The 16,068-nt window shown below is 46.3% G+C and overlaps 1 protein-coding gene across 1 annotated transcript; it reads right to left on the bottom strand.

Moving 5' to 3' along the window:
- Positions 1-11,911: 11,911 nt before the first annotated feature.
- LOC140913197 (olfactory receptor 52E4-like) lies at positions 11,912-12,907 on the bottom strand. The gene has a single exon (XM_073349212.1). It carries the CDS (start codon positions 12,905-12,907, stop codon positions 11,912-11,914), a length of 996 nt encoding a protein of 331 aa, XP_073205313.1.
- Positions 12,908-16,068: the final 3,161 nt, after the last annotated feature.

Genomic DNA, 16,068 nt, shown 5'->3' with positions numbered 1-16,068 from the left:
ATACCGTATGTTCCCCCAACTTCCTGTATGTGTCCAGGCCTAGGGTGATGGTCTCATTACAAATGCCTGGATGGAGAGACAGTGTTAATATGAGACTCTACATGCACTACTGGGGGATATTCTGATGGATGAAGCAAACTGACTGATCTTCACACATTGAAAAATGACATTTTCCTTATTCAGAGATAAGAATTATGAAGAAATAACCCCACTAATGCCAATTGCATATTTTATGGTGCTCTGTGCTACAATAATTCCCACACATCATGGTGTGGGAAAACTTAATAGACACTAGCCGGAAACATGAGTGTGGATACTGGTTATCAATCCTTATTCCTTGGGCCTTTTCTACACTGCCAAGTTTTTTCACCAAAAGGCAGCAACAGTGGAGGAGGACACTCTGCAAAGCCACTTTTGATGGCGGAAGTTGGCAGTTTCAGTGACACAATACAACTACCTTGAGAAGAGTTGGAAGGCTTTTTACATAAAAGTTTTGTCAGTGACATGCCAGTGTAGACACTTGCAATTGATTTTTTCAAAGCAATAGGCCTTTGGAAGGTGTCCCACAATGCCCATCCTGACCACTCTTGTCAGAGGTTTGAACTCCTCCTTTAAAGGCCCAGGAATTTAGAAATTCCCCTTCCTGTTTGCTCAGCATCGAGAATTTACATCACATTTTCCCAGGTGGCCATGGCTGCTCCACCCAGGAAAAGCTCTCCCACTTGGACCACTGCAGAGCTGCTGGATCTCCTAAGTATTTTGGGAGAGGAGGTTGTGCAGTGCCAGCTGCACTCCAGCTGCAGGAAGTTTGATACCTATGGGCAGATTTCAAGCAGCTTGTGGGGAAAGAGCTGTGATCAGGACACACCACAGTGCAGAGCAAGGGGAAGGAGCTGAGGCACATGGGCCAGAAGGCAGGGGAGGCAAATGGTCCCTCTGATGCTGATCCCGAGACTTTCCATTTTTATAAGAGCTTGAATGCTATCCTTGGTGGTGACCCCACAACAATGGCCATGACCCATGTGGATACTGCGGCGGGCTGCAGCTGACAGAAACTGAAGCTAACCCAGAGGAGGAAGTCATTGATAAAGAGGTGGAGGCAGAAGGAGAAGTGGAGGCCATGCCAAAGTCGCCTGGTGCTCTGTCCAGTCAGGAGCTGTTCTCCACTCTGGAGGTGTCCAACCCGTCTCGGCAGTCACAGTAAGTCAAGCCAGAAGCAGGAGAGGAGACCTCTGGTAAGTGGTTTTGCTTAGTGAAGTGCAGAGTTGGGTTGAGGGAAGAGAAATGCACAAAGCTAGCTGTGTTTCTGTGTTCTAGGAATTTCTCCATGCAGCTAAGCACTACGTGGAACATTGTATTGATGCACACCAAAATTTCACTGGAATTCTCCACAGAGATCTCTAGAAAACTTTTCTGCAGGAACTCTGCAGTTCTCTGTGAGAGATTCCTTGGTAGAGCTGCTTTGTTCCTTCCCCCATTGAGGGACACTTTCCCGCCCCATTCTGCAATTACCTGGGCAAGTACCAAAGAGCCACACAGGCGAGCGGTATAAAGACTGGGGCAGAAGCTGCAAGCATGTAGTAGATGCCTCCTTGCTTACCTGCACTCGAGACATATCTGCCACAATGACCACTGCCTGTGGAAAAGGGAGGGGAAACTTTGGATTACTGTCCGCCATGAGTTTCCCGCGACCCCTTTCCTATTGTTTTTCTCCTCCGCACAATGTCCCCCACCCCAGGGTACACTCACCATGGTTGCAGTTTTCAGAGTAGCAGCCGTTCTAGTCTGTATGGTTGCACTGTTCACCGGCATGTGTGCTTGTGAAGGGTCAACCAAAAAGTGATTGGTGTGTTACCAGCGGTGTATTTTAATGTAGCATTTCAATACGGTACGTGTACTTAACAATAATGCTTCTGTTTATTGTTACTTGTGATTCACCAGATATGTCCTTGAAAGGAGGCACCCCCCTCCACTCCGGCTGAGCATCTCTGTCGGATAAGAATGTGCTCAAGTTGGAGCAAGAGAGATTTGTTCCGGGAGGTGCTGCATTACTCTGATGCAGACAGGACAGAATGCAGGCAGTGGAGGGAAAGCGACAAAAAGAAAATGATAGAAAACGAAGCATATACTAGCGATGCAATAGAGAGGTGGATAAAAGTTTTGGAGCAGCAAACAGACATGCTGCAGTCCCTCGTAACCCTCCAGACTGAGCAGGCCCATGTCTGCCTTCCCCTTCACTACATTCAGAGCTCTTTCCCATGCCCTCCCCAGACTGTACCCGCACATCCATTTCCCATTTCTGGGATTTCACGCTTTCCCCTACACTCCACCCCCGCAGACAGCTTTTCAAATGACAGCTGGACTTACGCTCAGCTCCAAAATTCAGCCCTCTCCTGGTACCTCCATTTCCCAAGAAAATGTGTGTGTCAATGATCCATGAGCTCCTGCAAAAGCATGGAGAAGAATGAATCAGAAGATGGCCCAGTGACAAAACTGGAATATGTGTAACCTCTAATGCACCTTCGCAATTAGGGAAACCCATTTCTGCAAAGCCATCCAGAACTTCATGAACATTCCACTAAACTTTCAGCAGAAAATCTCAGCCAGTCTAGACATAGCCTTAATGCAAACAAAGCCAAGCTAGAGATTCCATGCTCTGGGGAGTTTCCCATTAACCTGTTTACTCAAAATGTGAGTGGAAGGTTCTAACAAAGTCAAATGCAAAGTTATCATCTCAGAACAAGGTACGCAGGCCCGACCCAAAGACTAGGGTACTATGTTATTGAAAGATGTGACCCTGATAAGGATGTAGTGGTTATTGTGGACAACCACCTCATCGTGTGTTCCCAGTGTGATACCGTGGCCAAAGGGAATGATGCGACCCTTAGATGCATAAACAGGGGAGTGGTGAGTTGGAGAAGAGGAAGGATTTTACTTCTGTACATGGCATTGGTGAAACCGTCTGTGTCCAGTCCTGGGATCCACACTTCAAAAAGGATGTTGAGAAATTGGAGAGGGTTCAGAAAGGAGCCACAAAAAAGATTGAAGTTTGGAGAAAATATCAGACAGTGAGAGACATAAAGAGCTTCATCTATTCGTCTAATCAAAAAGACAAGTGGAGATTTTCATGGGGAGAAAGCCGTTGGTAATAACAGGCTCTGAAATTTAGGAGAAAATACAGATCAAGGTCTAATGGCTGGAAGCTGAAGCCAGACAAATTCCAGTTGGAAATAAAGGCCAAATATTTAGCACTAATGGTGGTTAACCATTGGAACATGCTGCAAAAGGAAATGGTGGATTCTCCAACTCCACATGTCTGCAGGTCCAGGTTTGATGCTTTTCAGGAAGATCTGCTTGAGGGCTTGTCTATACTTAAACTGCTACAGTGGGGCTGCTGAAGCACTTCAGTGTAGACACTACTTACACTGACAGAAGGGGTTCTCTCGTCAGTGCAGGTAATTCATCTCCCTGAGAGGTGGTAGCTAGATCAATGGAAGAATTCTTCCGTCAACCTCATGCTGTCTACACTGGGGTTCGGCTGATATAACTGTATCTTTTATGGGTGTGGATTTTTTTACTATTGCAAAAAAAGAAAATACAATATTAGGTTGCATTAGTGGAGACGTAGCATGCAAGTCATTGTGGGTGATAGTACAACTCAACTTGGCACTGGTTAGATCTCAGCTGGAGGCCTGAGCTGGATACTGTGTCCAATTTTGGTCACCAATGTACAAGAAGGATGTAGAGACACTGGAAAAGGTCCAAAGGAGAGTGACAAAGATGATCCAAGGGACGGAATGTAAGGCATACAAGCAAAGGCTGAAGGAACTTGGTATGTTTTATTTTGGAATATAGGAGGTTAAGGATGGATATGATAGCAGTCTTCAAATAGGTCCATCAATGGCTATTACCCATGATGGTGTCCTGAGCCTCTGTTTTCCAGAAGCTGGGAACGGGTGACAGGGTATGGATCACTTGATGATTCCCTGTTCGGTTCATTCCCTCTGGGGCATCTGGCAGTGATCACTGTCAGAAGACAGAATACTGGGCTAGATGGACCTTTGCTCTCACCCCGTATGGCCATTCTTATGTTCTTATATTCTCATGTAATACTTGAAAGGCTGCCATAAAAAAGAAGGAGAAAAGTTGTTCTCTCTTCCTGCAGAGGGCAATGAGTTCAAACTACAGCACAGCAGAATTAGATTAAATATCAGGAGGAACTTCCTAACTCTGAGAACAGTAGGACACCGGAATACATGCTTTGGGAAGTTGTAGAAGCTCCTTCTCTGTAGGTTTTCCAAAGGAGGCAGGATAGCCATCTGTCCTGAATGGTTTACATGCAACAAATCCTGAATTTTAGCAGAGGGTTAGACTACACGACCCTTGCGATCCCTTCTCACCATTTGGCTCTATGATTCTATGATATGAAATTCTAGTGTAGACAGGGCCTTTGTCAAACACAAATTGTGGATCTCAGTAAATGGGTAACTGGGTGAAATTTAATGACCTGTGTTATTCAGGAGGTCAGAATGGATGTTCAGATGGTCCCTTCCATCTTTAAACACTATGAATCTATCCATAAATAAAATATATCAGGAATGTATATTTACTGTGTCTCCTAACACAAGTATAAGGGAACATTGAATTACAGTGACCGTTTCAGTGTCGCTGAATGGGTTTCACAAATGGATTGGGCATTGTAGGTGGTGCTGGTGGCACCGCCTTGAGTGTAGGGTGTCTGACACGTGGAATCAGAGATCCTCATATTCAGTTGCTTATAAGTTTGCCGAACATTAACTGTTTGGCCTGAAATGTATCATGGTGGGCATCTGCTTCTGGCTTAACCTTTTTTGAAAAAAAGTTCAGACAGAACAAATCAGGCAACTTCTGGAATAAAGCTAGGAGAGAAGATGTCTTCTCTACGTTGACATTTTTTTATAATTATTCTAGTTAGAAGCCCGAGGACCTCCATGTTTTCCAGTATATAAGTCAGGTAACAGCCACCCTGTTAACAGCCAAAGACCTGAAATGCAATAGGAGGAGGTGAGATTCTCTTTGCATTAACACACAGCTGCCTCCTGAGGTCTTTACTCTGTTCTTTCTCCAAGGAGATTTTTTTCCTCAGTAGGGACTGGCCAACGTATGGGCCACAGCATCAGAATTTGGCCTTTGTATTGTACATCTACTAATACCTTTAATCCTGAGGATCCACTGTGCCACTGAAATGCAGCCCCCTTGGGGCTGGAGGCCATCAGCTTCAGGGGCACAACATACAGGGACATTTTGGCCCATGATATGGGAAGAAACTCATCTCCTGTGGCAAGGCCCTGGAATGTTTAATGTCTGTGCAAAGCAGAAAGGATAACAGACCTATTCTCTTTTCCATCACACCTAAGTTGCACGGGGTTTCTCAAACACCAATTGCTGGGTACCTGTGAATTCTGAGAGAGAAATGTCTTCCCTGGGAATCCCCCTCAGGTCACCGTGACCCACACCCCACTCACCCCAGCAGCTGCAGCAGCATCCCACGCCGACAGACGACACAGAGCTGTGCACCGTTTATAATGGAGCTCTGTGCAATCCCAGTTGGGTTCACTCAGCCTTTAATGGAGAAAAGAGCATCTGAGTGCAAAGAGGGTGGAGACAAGCCTGTCTGCACTTCTGCTCTATTTATACAGTTTTCGGAGTAAACAGTAATTAAGGGAACTTCCCAAAGGGAGATGAGAACTCTTGGGCTCTGTGCTGAGTCACAGCATAATTGGCTACTCTGTGTAGTTGTGTATATTTAAAAATTATAGTTGATTATCAAGAAAATTAGGGATAATGACTTGATCTCCGTAGGGTCTGATACCCTGTAAATGCCCAGGACGGATGGATAGGGAGTCGACAGAGATGTGAAGACAGATGATTGAGAGTTGATACAAACACTCTCTGCAGGCACATGGGGCTGTCGCTAAGGGATCAGAGATCAGTCATTCTCATTAGTAACTGTCATAATGCCATGTAGCATCTTTCATTGGAGGATCTTCAAAACACCTTGCAAGGGAAAGTCACGATGAACATATCCCCATTTTACATATAGCTAAACTGAGGTACAGGGAGATGTGACTTGGCCAAGGACACACATAGAATGGCAGACAGAACACAGGAGTCCTTGTGCTTCCCTGCTGTCTCCATGGTCTCTCCATCAGAACTGAGCCCATGACAAGACTGCCTTCAGGAGCAAACAGTTACGACTCCAAGCCCTCCATCGGGGCAGGGCAGCAAAGAGTCTATGCTTTGGGCCTGTGTTGAGGGCCAAGCAGCAGACAGTCAGTTATGAGCCCCAGTTCCTCAGTCAGGGAGGGGCAGCAAAAAGTCAAGCTCAGGACTGAATTCAGGGCCGAGCAGTAAGATGGTTGGACATCCCAGCTTCTGGGGATGGCCAACAATCACAGGCTCCTTGGTCTGCAGAGCGGGGGAGGATGAGGAATCTTGGTGGGCCAGCCTAGACTCCACGCTGGTCCCGCAGCCTGCTGGGGATATCGGTTGGTGGTTATTCATGAAGCTGTGAGCATGGGTGTGTACTTGGAATGGTTCACTCCAATCCCCAATGCTTGCCCTTTTTCTGTGTGAAGGAGACCTGTGGAGGTTCTGGCTGCACTTTTCCCCACACCTCTTCTTATATGCACACCTTTTCCAGAGCCCCATTGAGTGACAAGACCTCCTCATCAGCCTCCTCCTGGCACTGGCCAAATGACAATCCACAGCCTCAGGAGGATGCTGGACAGTGAGGTGCTCTGCAAATGTGGGAAATATATCTGCTCCTCCCTTGTCTCAAGCATCCAGACACAGGAGAGCTGGGTGATGACCACTGGTTTTCTAGGGAGCTTTGAGGAGGAGTGGGTGCTAAAAAGGGTTCTGGCCTCAGTGTCCCCCTCTGGATCCCTAGTTTGGACCCTATGAGCTCCACTCCAGAACCAGTTATTCTTGCTTTCTCGTCCCCTGCACTCACCTGGATCTTGGATCTCGTGGCTCCTCCTACAAGGCTGGGGGAGGATGAGCCCGCCTGCATCCTGGAATTCAGTAAGGCCTCACTGCAATGGCTAGCCAGTTTTCTGTGACACCCTGCTGGCTGGAGGTCTTCCTGGCTGCTGCTGCTCTTATCTGGGGCCCCTGCCTGCCTGCTCTCCCGAGGGAAGTGAGGGACCCCAGCACCATCCCTGGGGTCTCTCCTTGGTGATAGCTGAGCTCACTGCAGCTGCACTGGAGGCTGCTGCTGCTGTCGTCAAGGAGTAGGAAGAGGAGGACTGGTGTGGGACACTGTGGAGGGGGTTTCTGGCTGGACTGAGTGACTTTCCATCTTTGCTCCTGTGGTGGTGGTAGATATCCCCCTTTTGGGGAGCTGGGGGAGTGGCGTGGAGTTTACAGACAGCCCCCCAACCTGAAGCAAATGCTCACCAGCAATCACATACCACACAACAGAACCACTAACCCAGGAACCTATCCTTGCAACAAAGCCCGTTGCCAGCTGTGCCCACATATCTATTCAGGGGACACCGTCACAGGGCCTAATAACATCAGCCACACTATCAGAGGCTCGTTCACCTGCACATCCACCAATGTGATATATGCCATCATGTGCCAGCAACGCCCCTCAGCCATGTACATTGGTCAAACTGGACAGTCTCTACGTAAAAGAATAAATGGACATAAATCAGATGTCAAGAATTATAACATTCATAAACCAGTCGGAGAACACTTCAATCTCTCTGGTCACGCAATGTCAGACATGAAGGTCGCAATCTTACAACAAAAAAACTTCAAATCCAGACTCCAGCAAGAAACTGCTGAATTGGAATTCATTTGCAAATTGGATACTATTAATTTAGGGTTAAATAGAGACTGGGAGTGGCTAAGACATTATGAAAGGCAACCTATTTCCCCTTTTTTTTTTGCTACCCCCTTGTCCCCCTCAGATGTTCTGGTTAAACTTGGATTTGTGCTGGAAATGGCCCACCTTGATTATCATACACATGGTAGGGAGAGTGGTCACTTTGGATGAGCTATTACCAGCAGGAGAGTGAGTTTGTGTGTGAGGTTTTTGGAAGGGGGGGTGAAAAAACCTGGATTTGTGCTGGAAATGGCCCAACTTGATTATCATACACATTGTAAGGAGAAATATCACTTTAGATAAGCTATTACCAGCAGGAGAGTGGGGTGGGGGGAGGTATTTATTCATGCTTTGTGTGTATAAAAAGATCTTCTACAATTTCCACAGTATGCATCCGATGAAGTGAGCTGTAGCTCACAAAAGCTCATGCTCAAATAAATTGGTTCGTCTCTAAGGTGCCACAAGTCCTCCTTTTCTTTTTGTATTTGTTAGTTTGCCTGTCCCGCCCTCACCTCAGCAGTTCCTTCTTCTGCTCTTCCTCCCCACCCTGGCCTGCTTTTCCCCTAAACTTAACTTGCCACCCCCTTGATTACGTCTTGCTCTATGCACCCATGTCACCTCCCGAAGGGCTTTTGCCCCTTCTCCCTTTTAAATTGCACCCCTTGTTCACTGCACCCCATCCCAATGATATTGCGGCTGGAGAGCCAGTATACCAACCTCGCACTGGTGATCAGCCCCCCTTCCCTGCCTCAGTCATCTTCTTCGTGCACTCCCACCCACCCACCGCATTTGGTTTGAATTGCATGATGGAAACCGTGGCTCTGCCATGACGAGAAACTGTGGTTACGGCAGGGAACTCAGGACTCCGGGGTCCTATCTGTCCTCCTGGGTCCTATCCATTTTCCTTCCACACAATCTCTGTGTGACCTCAGCAAATTTATGCCTCCTGGTGCCTCAATTTGCCTATCTGTGTAATGGGGATATGTTCTTAGTAACTTTTCTTTCCTAGGTGTTTTGAAGATCCTTCAATAAAACATGCTGCACACAGTGAGGATAGTTATGGATTTAGCCAAAGGTGGAAGTCCTTTGTTTCGGTTTGACCCTCTTCCAGTTCCTGATGGAGAAGTACATGGTTTAAGATGGATTCCAGTATCAGCCACCTCTCTTTGCAGGGCCCCCATTGCCCCTCCTGCTTGCAGGTGTCCCACAAACATACAGGACAAAACCGATTCACAGCCAATTGCTTGACTTAAATGGAGCCATCATTTCCCTGAAATACCATTCATGGCCCTCACTTAGTGTGACTACATCAGTAATACAAGTTTATCCTTCATATTCCTACCTTCAGTCATAAAAATGATACATGCATACAAATAGGATGAATACATTCAGTCGATTGTACCTTTTCCAATAAAACATGACAAGAGGCATTTCACAGAAAGCATATGCCATTAAGGTCAGATTCATATTCATAAGTATATTTCCATAAAGCATATGGAGTGCAACGTCACACAGCCAATTCCTCTCTGCCTCAGCACAGAGCCCAGGAGTTCTCATCTCCCTTTGGAAGGTCCCTTACTACTGGTGACCTAAATATAAAGGGAAGGGTAACAACCTTCCTGTATACAGTACTATAAACTCCCTCCTGGCCAGAGGCCCAAAATCCTTTTACCTGTAAAGGGTTAAGAAGCTCCGGTAACCTGTCTGGCACCTGACCCAAAGGACCAATAAGGGGACAAGATACTTTCAAATCTGGGGGCAGAGCCGGGAGCGGCAAGGCGGGGGGAAGGTTTTGGTCTGTCTGTTCCGAGTGCTTGCTGGACACAGATCAAGGAAGCAAGCAATCCAACTCCATTCGAATCGCTAAGTACTAGCAAGGGAATACGTTAGCTTATTTTTGTTTTGGCTTGTGATTTTCTCTGTGCTGAGAGGAAGGTGTGTTCCTGGATTTCTTTTTGTAACTTTAGAGTTTGGCCTAGAGGGAAATCCTCTGTGGTTTGAATCTGATTGTCCTGTACAATTATCTTCCATCCTGATTTTACAGAGGTGTTTCTTTTACTTTTTCTTTCTTTCCAATTCCTCTCTGCCTCAGCACAGAGCCCAGCAGTTCTCAATGCTGACAAATCCTTGCCTCGAGGACATCCGAGACAGACCAGAGGGCTGAGAAGAACAGACAAAGAGAAAAGAAGCCTTATTTAAAATTGGCAACCCCCTTCTCTGCGTGCCAAGCAGCACTGAGTGGGGCCCGTACAGGAACTGCTTGCGTATCTCTGTGAAACAAAGGCTCATTTAGGGGACTGTAAAGCTCTTCATGTATAGCTTTGTCTAACACAGGAGTTATGTGCTTGATATAACCCATCACCGCTTGTGTAATTCCTTCTCAATGAAATCCTGTGTATTGCGGATAATTCTTGTGGACGTTTTCACTGGTCGGACAGTCATCATCTCCACTGGGAGCCATGCAAGACCCATTTCAGGGGTAGTAGCGCCCCCTAGTGTTAATATTTGATAGCAGAGGACGGTTTACTGTCATGTCTATGTGAATCGGTTTTTCCACTGAATGAATGCTGTTTCTGGACTGGCTTCTTGGTAAGAGGTTGCTATCCTGGATCACTGGTGTTGACCAACTAATGTAAATATTGGGCTGAATCAGTTCTGACCTATTATTTGTGGCTCGAGGTTTGCAAATGCAGACAGTGAGGGGTCATCGTACCGAGGCTGAAGGGGATGCCCAAAACCCTCCGGTTATGGTGGAGGGGTGTTTACTGAGATAGGCATGTGAGGATCTGGGCTCTGTTCTCCGGCTGCCAAACGCTGTTCCTGTCTTGTTCAGGGAAGGGTGTTTGAATGACATATTATTAAAATATCAGACTTGTGGCACTCCCACTCCTAAAAAAGGAATAAATGAGAAATGCTGCTGTTTGGATTATGTATCAGGCTGTGAATAAGTTTGCAGAGGAGCATGAGATCTGGAAAGATGAGAAGGAAAATTTGCAACAGGAGCTGCAGAAGCTGAGTTTGCAAAATGAGGGGATGCAAAGAGATTTACAAACTTCTCTGATGCAAAATATAGCCAATGCCCAGCTATGGTTGCGTTAACTCAGACTTGTCAGGAATTGGAATGTGATATGAATGCACAAATGCAGGAAAAACAAAAGTATCAATTGGAGACAAAACGATATAAAGTGGCTGTGTCTGTTTTAACTGAACAGGCTACAAAGCCCCCTGAAAAAGAAAATCATAAGAAATGCTGTGAAGTGATTAATAAGCTGCTATCAAGTTGGGATAAAAGGACTTCTCCCCACCCGACTCCCCAGGATCTAGGGGAGAGAGAGGTGTGTCCTCCATGTCATTACACAGTCCAAGGTCCTCCCCCATCAGTCCCATGCTAATATCCATTCACAGACCACCCACTCCGTCAGCCCCACGTTAATATCCATTCTAAACCCTCCACCCTGCTCTCCCATCACTTCCACCGAAGGATGCTAGGGTTCCACACCACGAACCACCCCTTCATCCTGATTTTCAGCTGGGACATCGAGTCGAAAAGGGGATCTGGCAGTGTCCAGTTACAGCAGAGTGTGTGGGGGTGCACAACCATGTCATTAACTCACATCAGCCCCTGCTCAACTGGGGCTGCATCCTATAGGCAGGAAGGATCCTCATCAGGCTTCTGAAACTCCGGTTCCAGCCCCGCACATAGAGGATGCAGCTGCGGTAGAGAGGGGGATGGAGACAATCCAGAGAGTAATAGGGATAGTGGAGGAGAGGAGTGAGTGACAGGGGCAGGACAAACGGGGGAGGAGGTGGGGCAAAGTGTGGGGCCTCAGGTGTCCAGTTACCAGCAATAAGAAATGTGGGAACCCTGTGAGATGTACATCGATGGATTCCCCAGACTGTCAGGTTGATATAGCACTATAAGGTAAAGGAAGGATTTAATGTCTCTAGTCACTGATTCAGGGAAGAGAACACAGCATTCTGTCAACCATCAGATCTCCACAGAGCTTGGTCTGAGAGCCAGAGCACCAAAAGTAAACTTTATTCAATATGAGTAATGTGCCAGAGCAGCCTGTCCCGGACCTGTTTGGTCCTCACCCCGTAGATGATGGGGTTTAGCATAGAGGGCAGTAGAATATATATGTTGGCCATGAGAATGTGGAAATGCGGGGGCACATTATGGCCAAACCTGTGTGTGAGGAAGGAGAAAAGACCTGGGATATAAAACGCTAAAATGACACAGAGGTGGGAGCCACAGGTCCCAAAAGTCTTGATCCGGGCGTCCTTTGTGGGGAGGCTGAAGATGGCCCTGAGGATCTGGATATAGGACACAGTGATAAAAGACACATCCAGACCAATCACCAAGAATGCCACAGAGAGGCCGTAGTAACTACTGATGCGGATGTCAGCGCAGGCCAGGTTCACCACAGCTATGTGCTCACAGTAAGTGTGGGAGATGATGTTGGTTCTACAATATGGCCACTGCCTCGCCAGGAAAGGAAAGGGCAGGGCAAGAATGCTGCCACGCAGCACCACGGCCAGGCTGATCTTAGCCACAGAGTGGTTGGTCAGAGTGGTGGAATGTCTCAGTGGATCACAGATGGCCACATAACGATCCAAAGCCATGGCCACGACAATTCCAGACTCCATCGCTATACAGCAGTGAATGAAGTAGAGCTGGGTGAGGCACAAACTAAAATCGATCTCCCTGGAATTGAACCAGAAGATGCTCAGCATTTTGGGCACGATGGATGTAGACAGGACCAGGTCGGTGACGGCCAGCATGCAGAGGAAATAGAACATGGGCTCATGGAGCCTCGGCTCTGTCTTCACGATAAACAGGATGGTGAAGTTCCCCAAGAGGGTGACGGTGTACATGACACAGAAAGGGATGGAGATCCAGACATGGGCTGCCTCCAGGCCAGGAATGCCCAGCAGGATGAAGGTGGAGGGGCTGGAGAAGTCGGTTGTGTTGGAATGTGACATGGAGTAGGAGAGAAGGTCTCCAACTTTGAGGCAGAACAGTGTCGCCTGCATCTACTGTAAATTGCCTCGACTTGCTGTATGTGCGCAGAGTCTAGGGTGGTGGTCACATGAGAAATGCCTGGAAGGAGAGACAATGCCATTATGAGACAAAACATGCACAACCGGAGACTGTTCTCACGGGTGAATCAAATCGATCACTTTTCACCCACTGGAAAATGGCATTTTCTTTATTCAAATAAATGAATTCTGAATAACTGGCTCAAATAACACCATTCCATACTTGACCGTGCTCCACGGGTCAATAATTCCTACATGCCATGATGTGGGACACCTTAATAGGCACGAGGAGGAAACATGTGTGCAGATACTGATTATCCGTCATTGTTCCTTAATTCACTGGAAGCCAAGCTAGTGAGTCCAAGCTGTCTGGACTTCCCCATTCACCTGCTTGCTCATTCGCAGTAGTGGCTGTTAGGATATAGATATTCAGGCCTGTTGGTAAAGGCCTGTACTCGAAGAATTTAGGTGTATTCTTATCACTTGGCTAGTTCTAGAGGTATAAAAGAAAGAATCAAAATCACTGTCTGCCGGTGTAAGGGCCTTCTCTCACTGTGACAGTCTGAGGCCCTGTTCTTAGGCTAAGGCCTTTGGCTAAGCAGCAGAGGCAGCCATAAGCTGGGAGGCGACCGGTCACCTCCTCACATTCCAAACTAGTCACACTGAAAGAAGGTGCTATTGGGTTGTTCCCACTTTGCTATTGTTTGTCTATATAATCTCTGTCAGGTTCTGTGATTGTTCCTGTCTGCTGTATAATTAATTTTGCTGGATGAAAACTAATTAAGGTGGTGGGATATAATTGGTTACATAATCATGTTACAATATGTTAGGATTGGTTAGTTAAATTTCAGGAAAATGATTGGTTAAGGTATAGCTAAGCAGAACTCAAGTGTTACTATATAGTCTGCAGTCAATCAGGAGGTGAGTGGGGGTTTGGGTGGGGGAAATGGGAATAGGGAATGCCGGTAAGGAAATTGGAATCATGTTTCATTAAGGGCAGGAATGGGAACAGGGACATAGGTGTAAGGCTCTATGGTCTCAGAGCTGGGAAGGGGGACACTGAGGAAGGAAACTGGAAAAATCCATGCTTGGTGGGCTCAGGATAATAAAAAAGGTGGTTATTAAGTGTATTAAGAAGAAAAGAATTTCTAGAAAAGGTTTAGCTGACCGTTCCGAAAGGTAGAAAGGAAACTTGTTAATTGTACAGAAAAAGTGGATGTGTTCAAGAAATACTTTTGTTCTGCAGTTGGAAAGAAGCAGTATATCACATGAGCCAATGAAAAACTTTCCAGTCCATTAGCTGTCAAGGAGGGTGCTGGAGACCCCAGGGCATGGCCACTAGTTAAGTTGAGGAGATAGAAGGCCAGAAGGGTCGAGGAAGTCTCCCTGCTGAAGACCTAAGGGCTTCTTCTCAACCCCCCTTAATACAATTCAGGCCTGACTGGTTGGAGTAAGCTCTTTTGCTCTTAAAACAATGTTGCAGCCGCAGATAATGGCTTATAGTGTAAGGTTTGCTGACGCCAAGTTAAAGATAACAGGAGAGACAGCTACAAGGCCAGACAGAATGTGCTGGTTGTTTAAGTTGCTAGGAATGCTTGTTAAAGGTTGCAGGAAATAAACATTGTTGTAACCCATATAAGAAAGGCAGAGTATTTGTGCAAAGTTTAAATTGGCTAATGTGTAGTGCTGTAGCATTAAGGCATATAAAAGTGTGCGTAATGACCTGCTCTGGTGTGCAGGATTTAAGATTCTATTCTCCCTGTACCTTGTTTGCAGCTGCAAATAAACTTTTCTGCTTCTCAACCCCATTGTAATTATTAAGTGAAGCACACCGGGTAATGAACCCCCCCCTGCTGTTGTTCTCCTCTGGCACTGTGTGCCGGCAACAAGGGGGTTAAACAGCATTGACAGTCGAACCTTAGAGTTACGAACGCCAGAGTTAGCAACTGGCAGATCAACCACATATCCGATTCAGAACCAGATGTATGCAATCAGGCAATTGCTAAGGGATAGATCAGCCACACGTCTCATTCGGATCCAGAAGTACAGAGGCAGGCGGCAGCACAGCAAAACACCAAAGCAAATTCCTGACCGTTCTCTGTTAACAGTAAATTATTAAAAAAAAGGAAACGTTTAAAATTTTTCACAAGGTGAGGAAACAATGGAGAAGCTGGTATGTGATTCATTACAAAAATGTCGAGGAATATAATTAATGATCATCAACAACATTTTGGTAAACAGGTTTTGTCAAACAAACCCAATTTCATTCTTTAGTGAGAGTATTTGTTTAGTTGATCAAGGGTATCTGAGGCATTTCATTTCATGGGAAAACCTTCAGATAAAAAATGAACACTCTACAACATCAGTAAAGCATACTTTAAATGGACTAAACACTGGCTAACTGATAGATCTCAGAAAGCAGATGTCAACGGGCCATTGCCAGCGAATGGGGGTGCTCAGATTGGTGTTCTGCCGGGATCAGTTCTAGGCCCGAAGCTATTCAATATTTTCATCAATGATCTGAGAGCAAATAAAAAATTACTACATGGCATTGGTGAATAAACGTTCTGCACAATGGTGTATGTAATCTACCAGAGAAAGGCAGCACAAGGCCTAATGGCTGGAATGTGAAGGCAGAGAAATTCCAGTTTGGGGGCCAAATATTTAGCACTAAGAATGATTAACGATTGGAACAAACAGCAAAGGGAAGAGGTAAATTTTCCAACTACCCATATCTCCAGAACCACTTAAACAGCTACAGCAGCCTGGCCATAACACTTCAGTGCAGACAGTACTTACACCGATGACAGTGGTTCACCCACCAGTGTAGGTAATAAACCTCCCCTAGAGGTGGTAGCAAGATTGATGCTGTCTACTCCAGGGTGAGGATGACACAGTTACATCTCTCAAGGGTGTGGTTGTATTTACTGTTGCCAAAAAAAAAAAAAGGCAAATGCAATATTTGACACGAAACTGGGAGAAGAGGTAGATACACTGGAGTGTTGGGATAGGATACAGAGGGACCTAGACAAATTGGAGGATTGGGCCAAAAGAAATCTGATCAGGTTCAACAAGGACAAAGGCAGAGTCCTGCACTTAGGATGGAAGAATCCCATGCAATGCTACAGACTAGGGGGCGAATGGCTCGGCAGCAG

The sequence above is a fragment of the Lepidochelys kempii genome, chromosome 1 (genome assembly GCF_965140265.1).
Source record: "Lepidochelys kempii isolate rLepKem1 chromosome 1, rLepKem1.hap2, whole genome shotgun sequence".
In the NCBI taxonomy this organism is placed as follows: domain Eukaryota; kingdom Metazoa; phylum Chordata; order Testudines; family Cheloniidae; genus Lepidochelys; species Lepidochelys kempii.
Note: the sequence above shows the minus strand (reverse complement) of the source record. Positions and strands in the feature narration are given on the sequence as shown.

What these genes read in the sequence shown, in the direction of transcription:
- LOC140913197 (XM_073349212.1), bottom strand. Translation starts at nt 12,907, where the DNA reads ATGCAGGCGACACTGTTCTGCCTCAAAGTTGGAGACCTTCTCTCCTAC.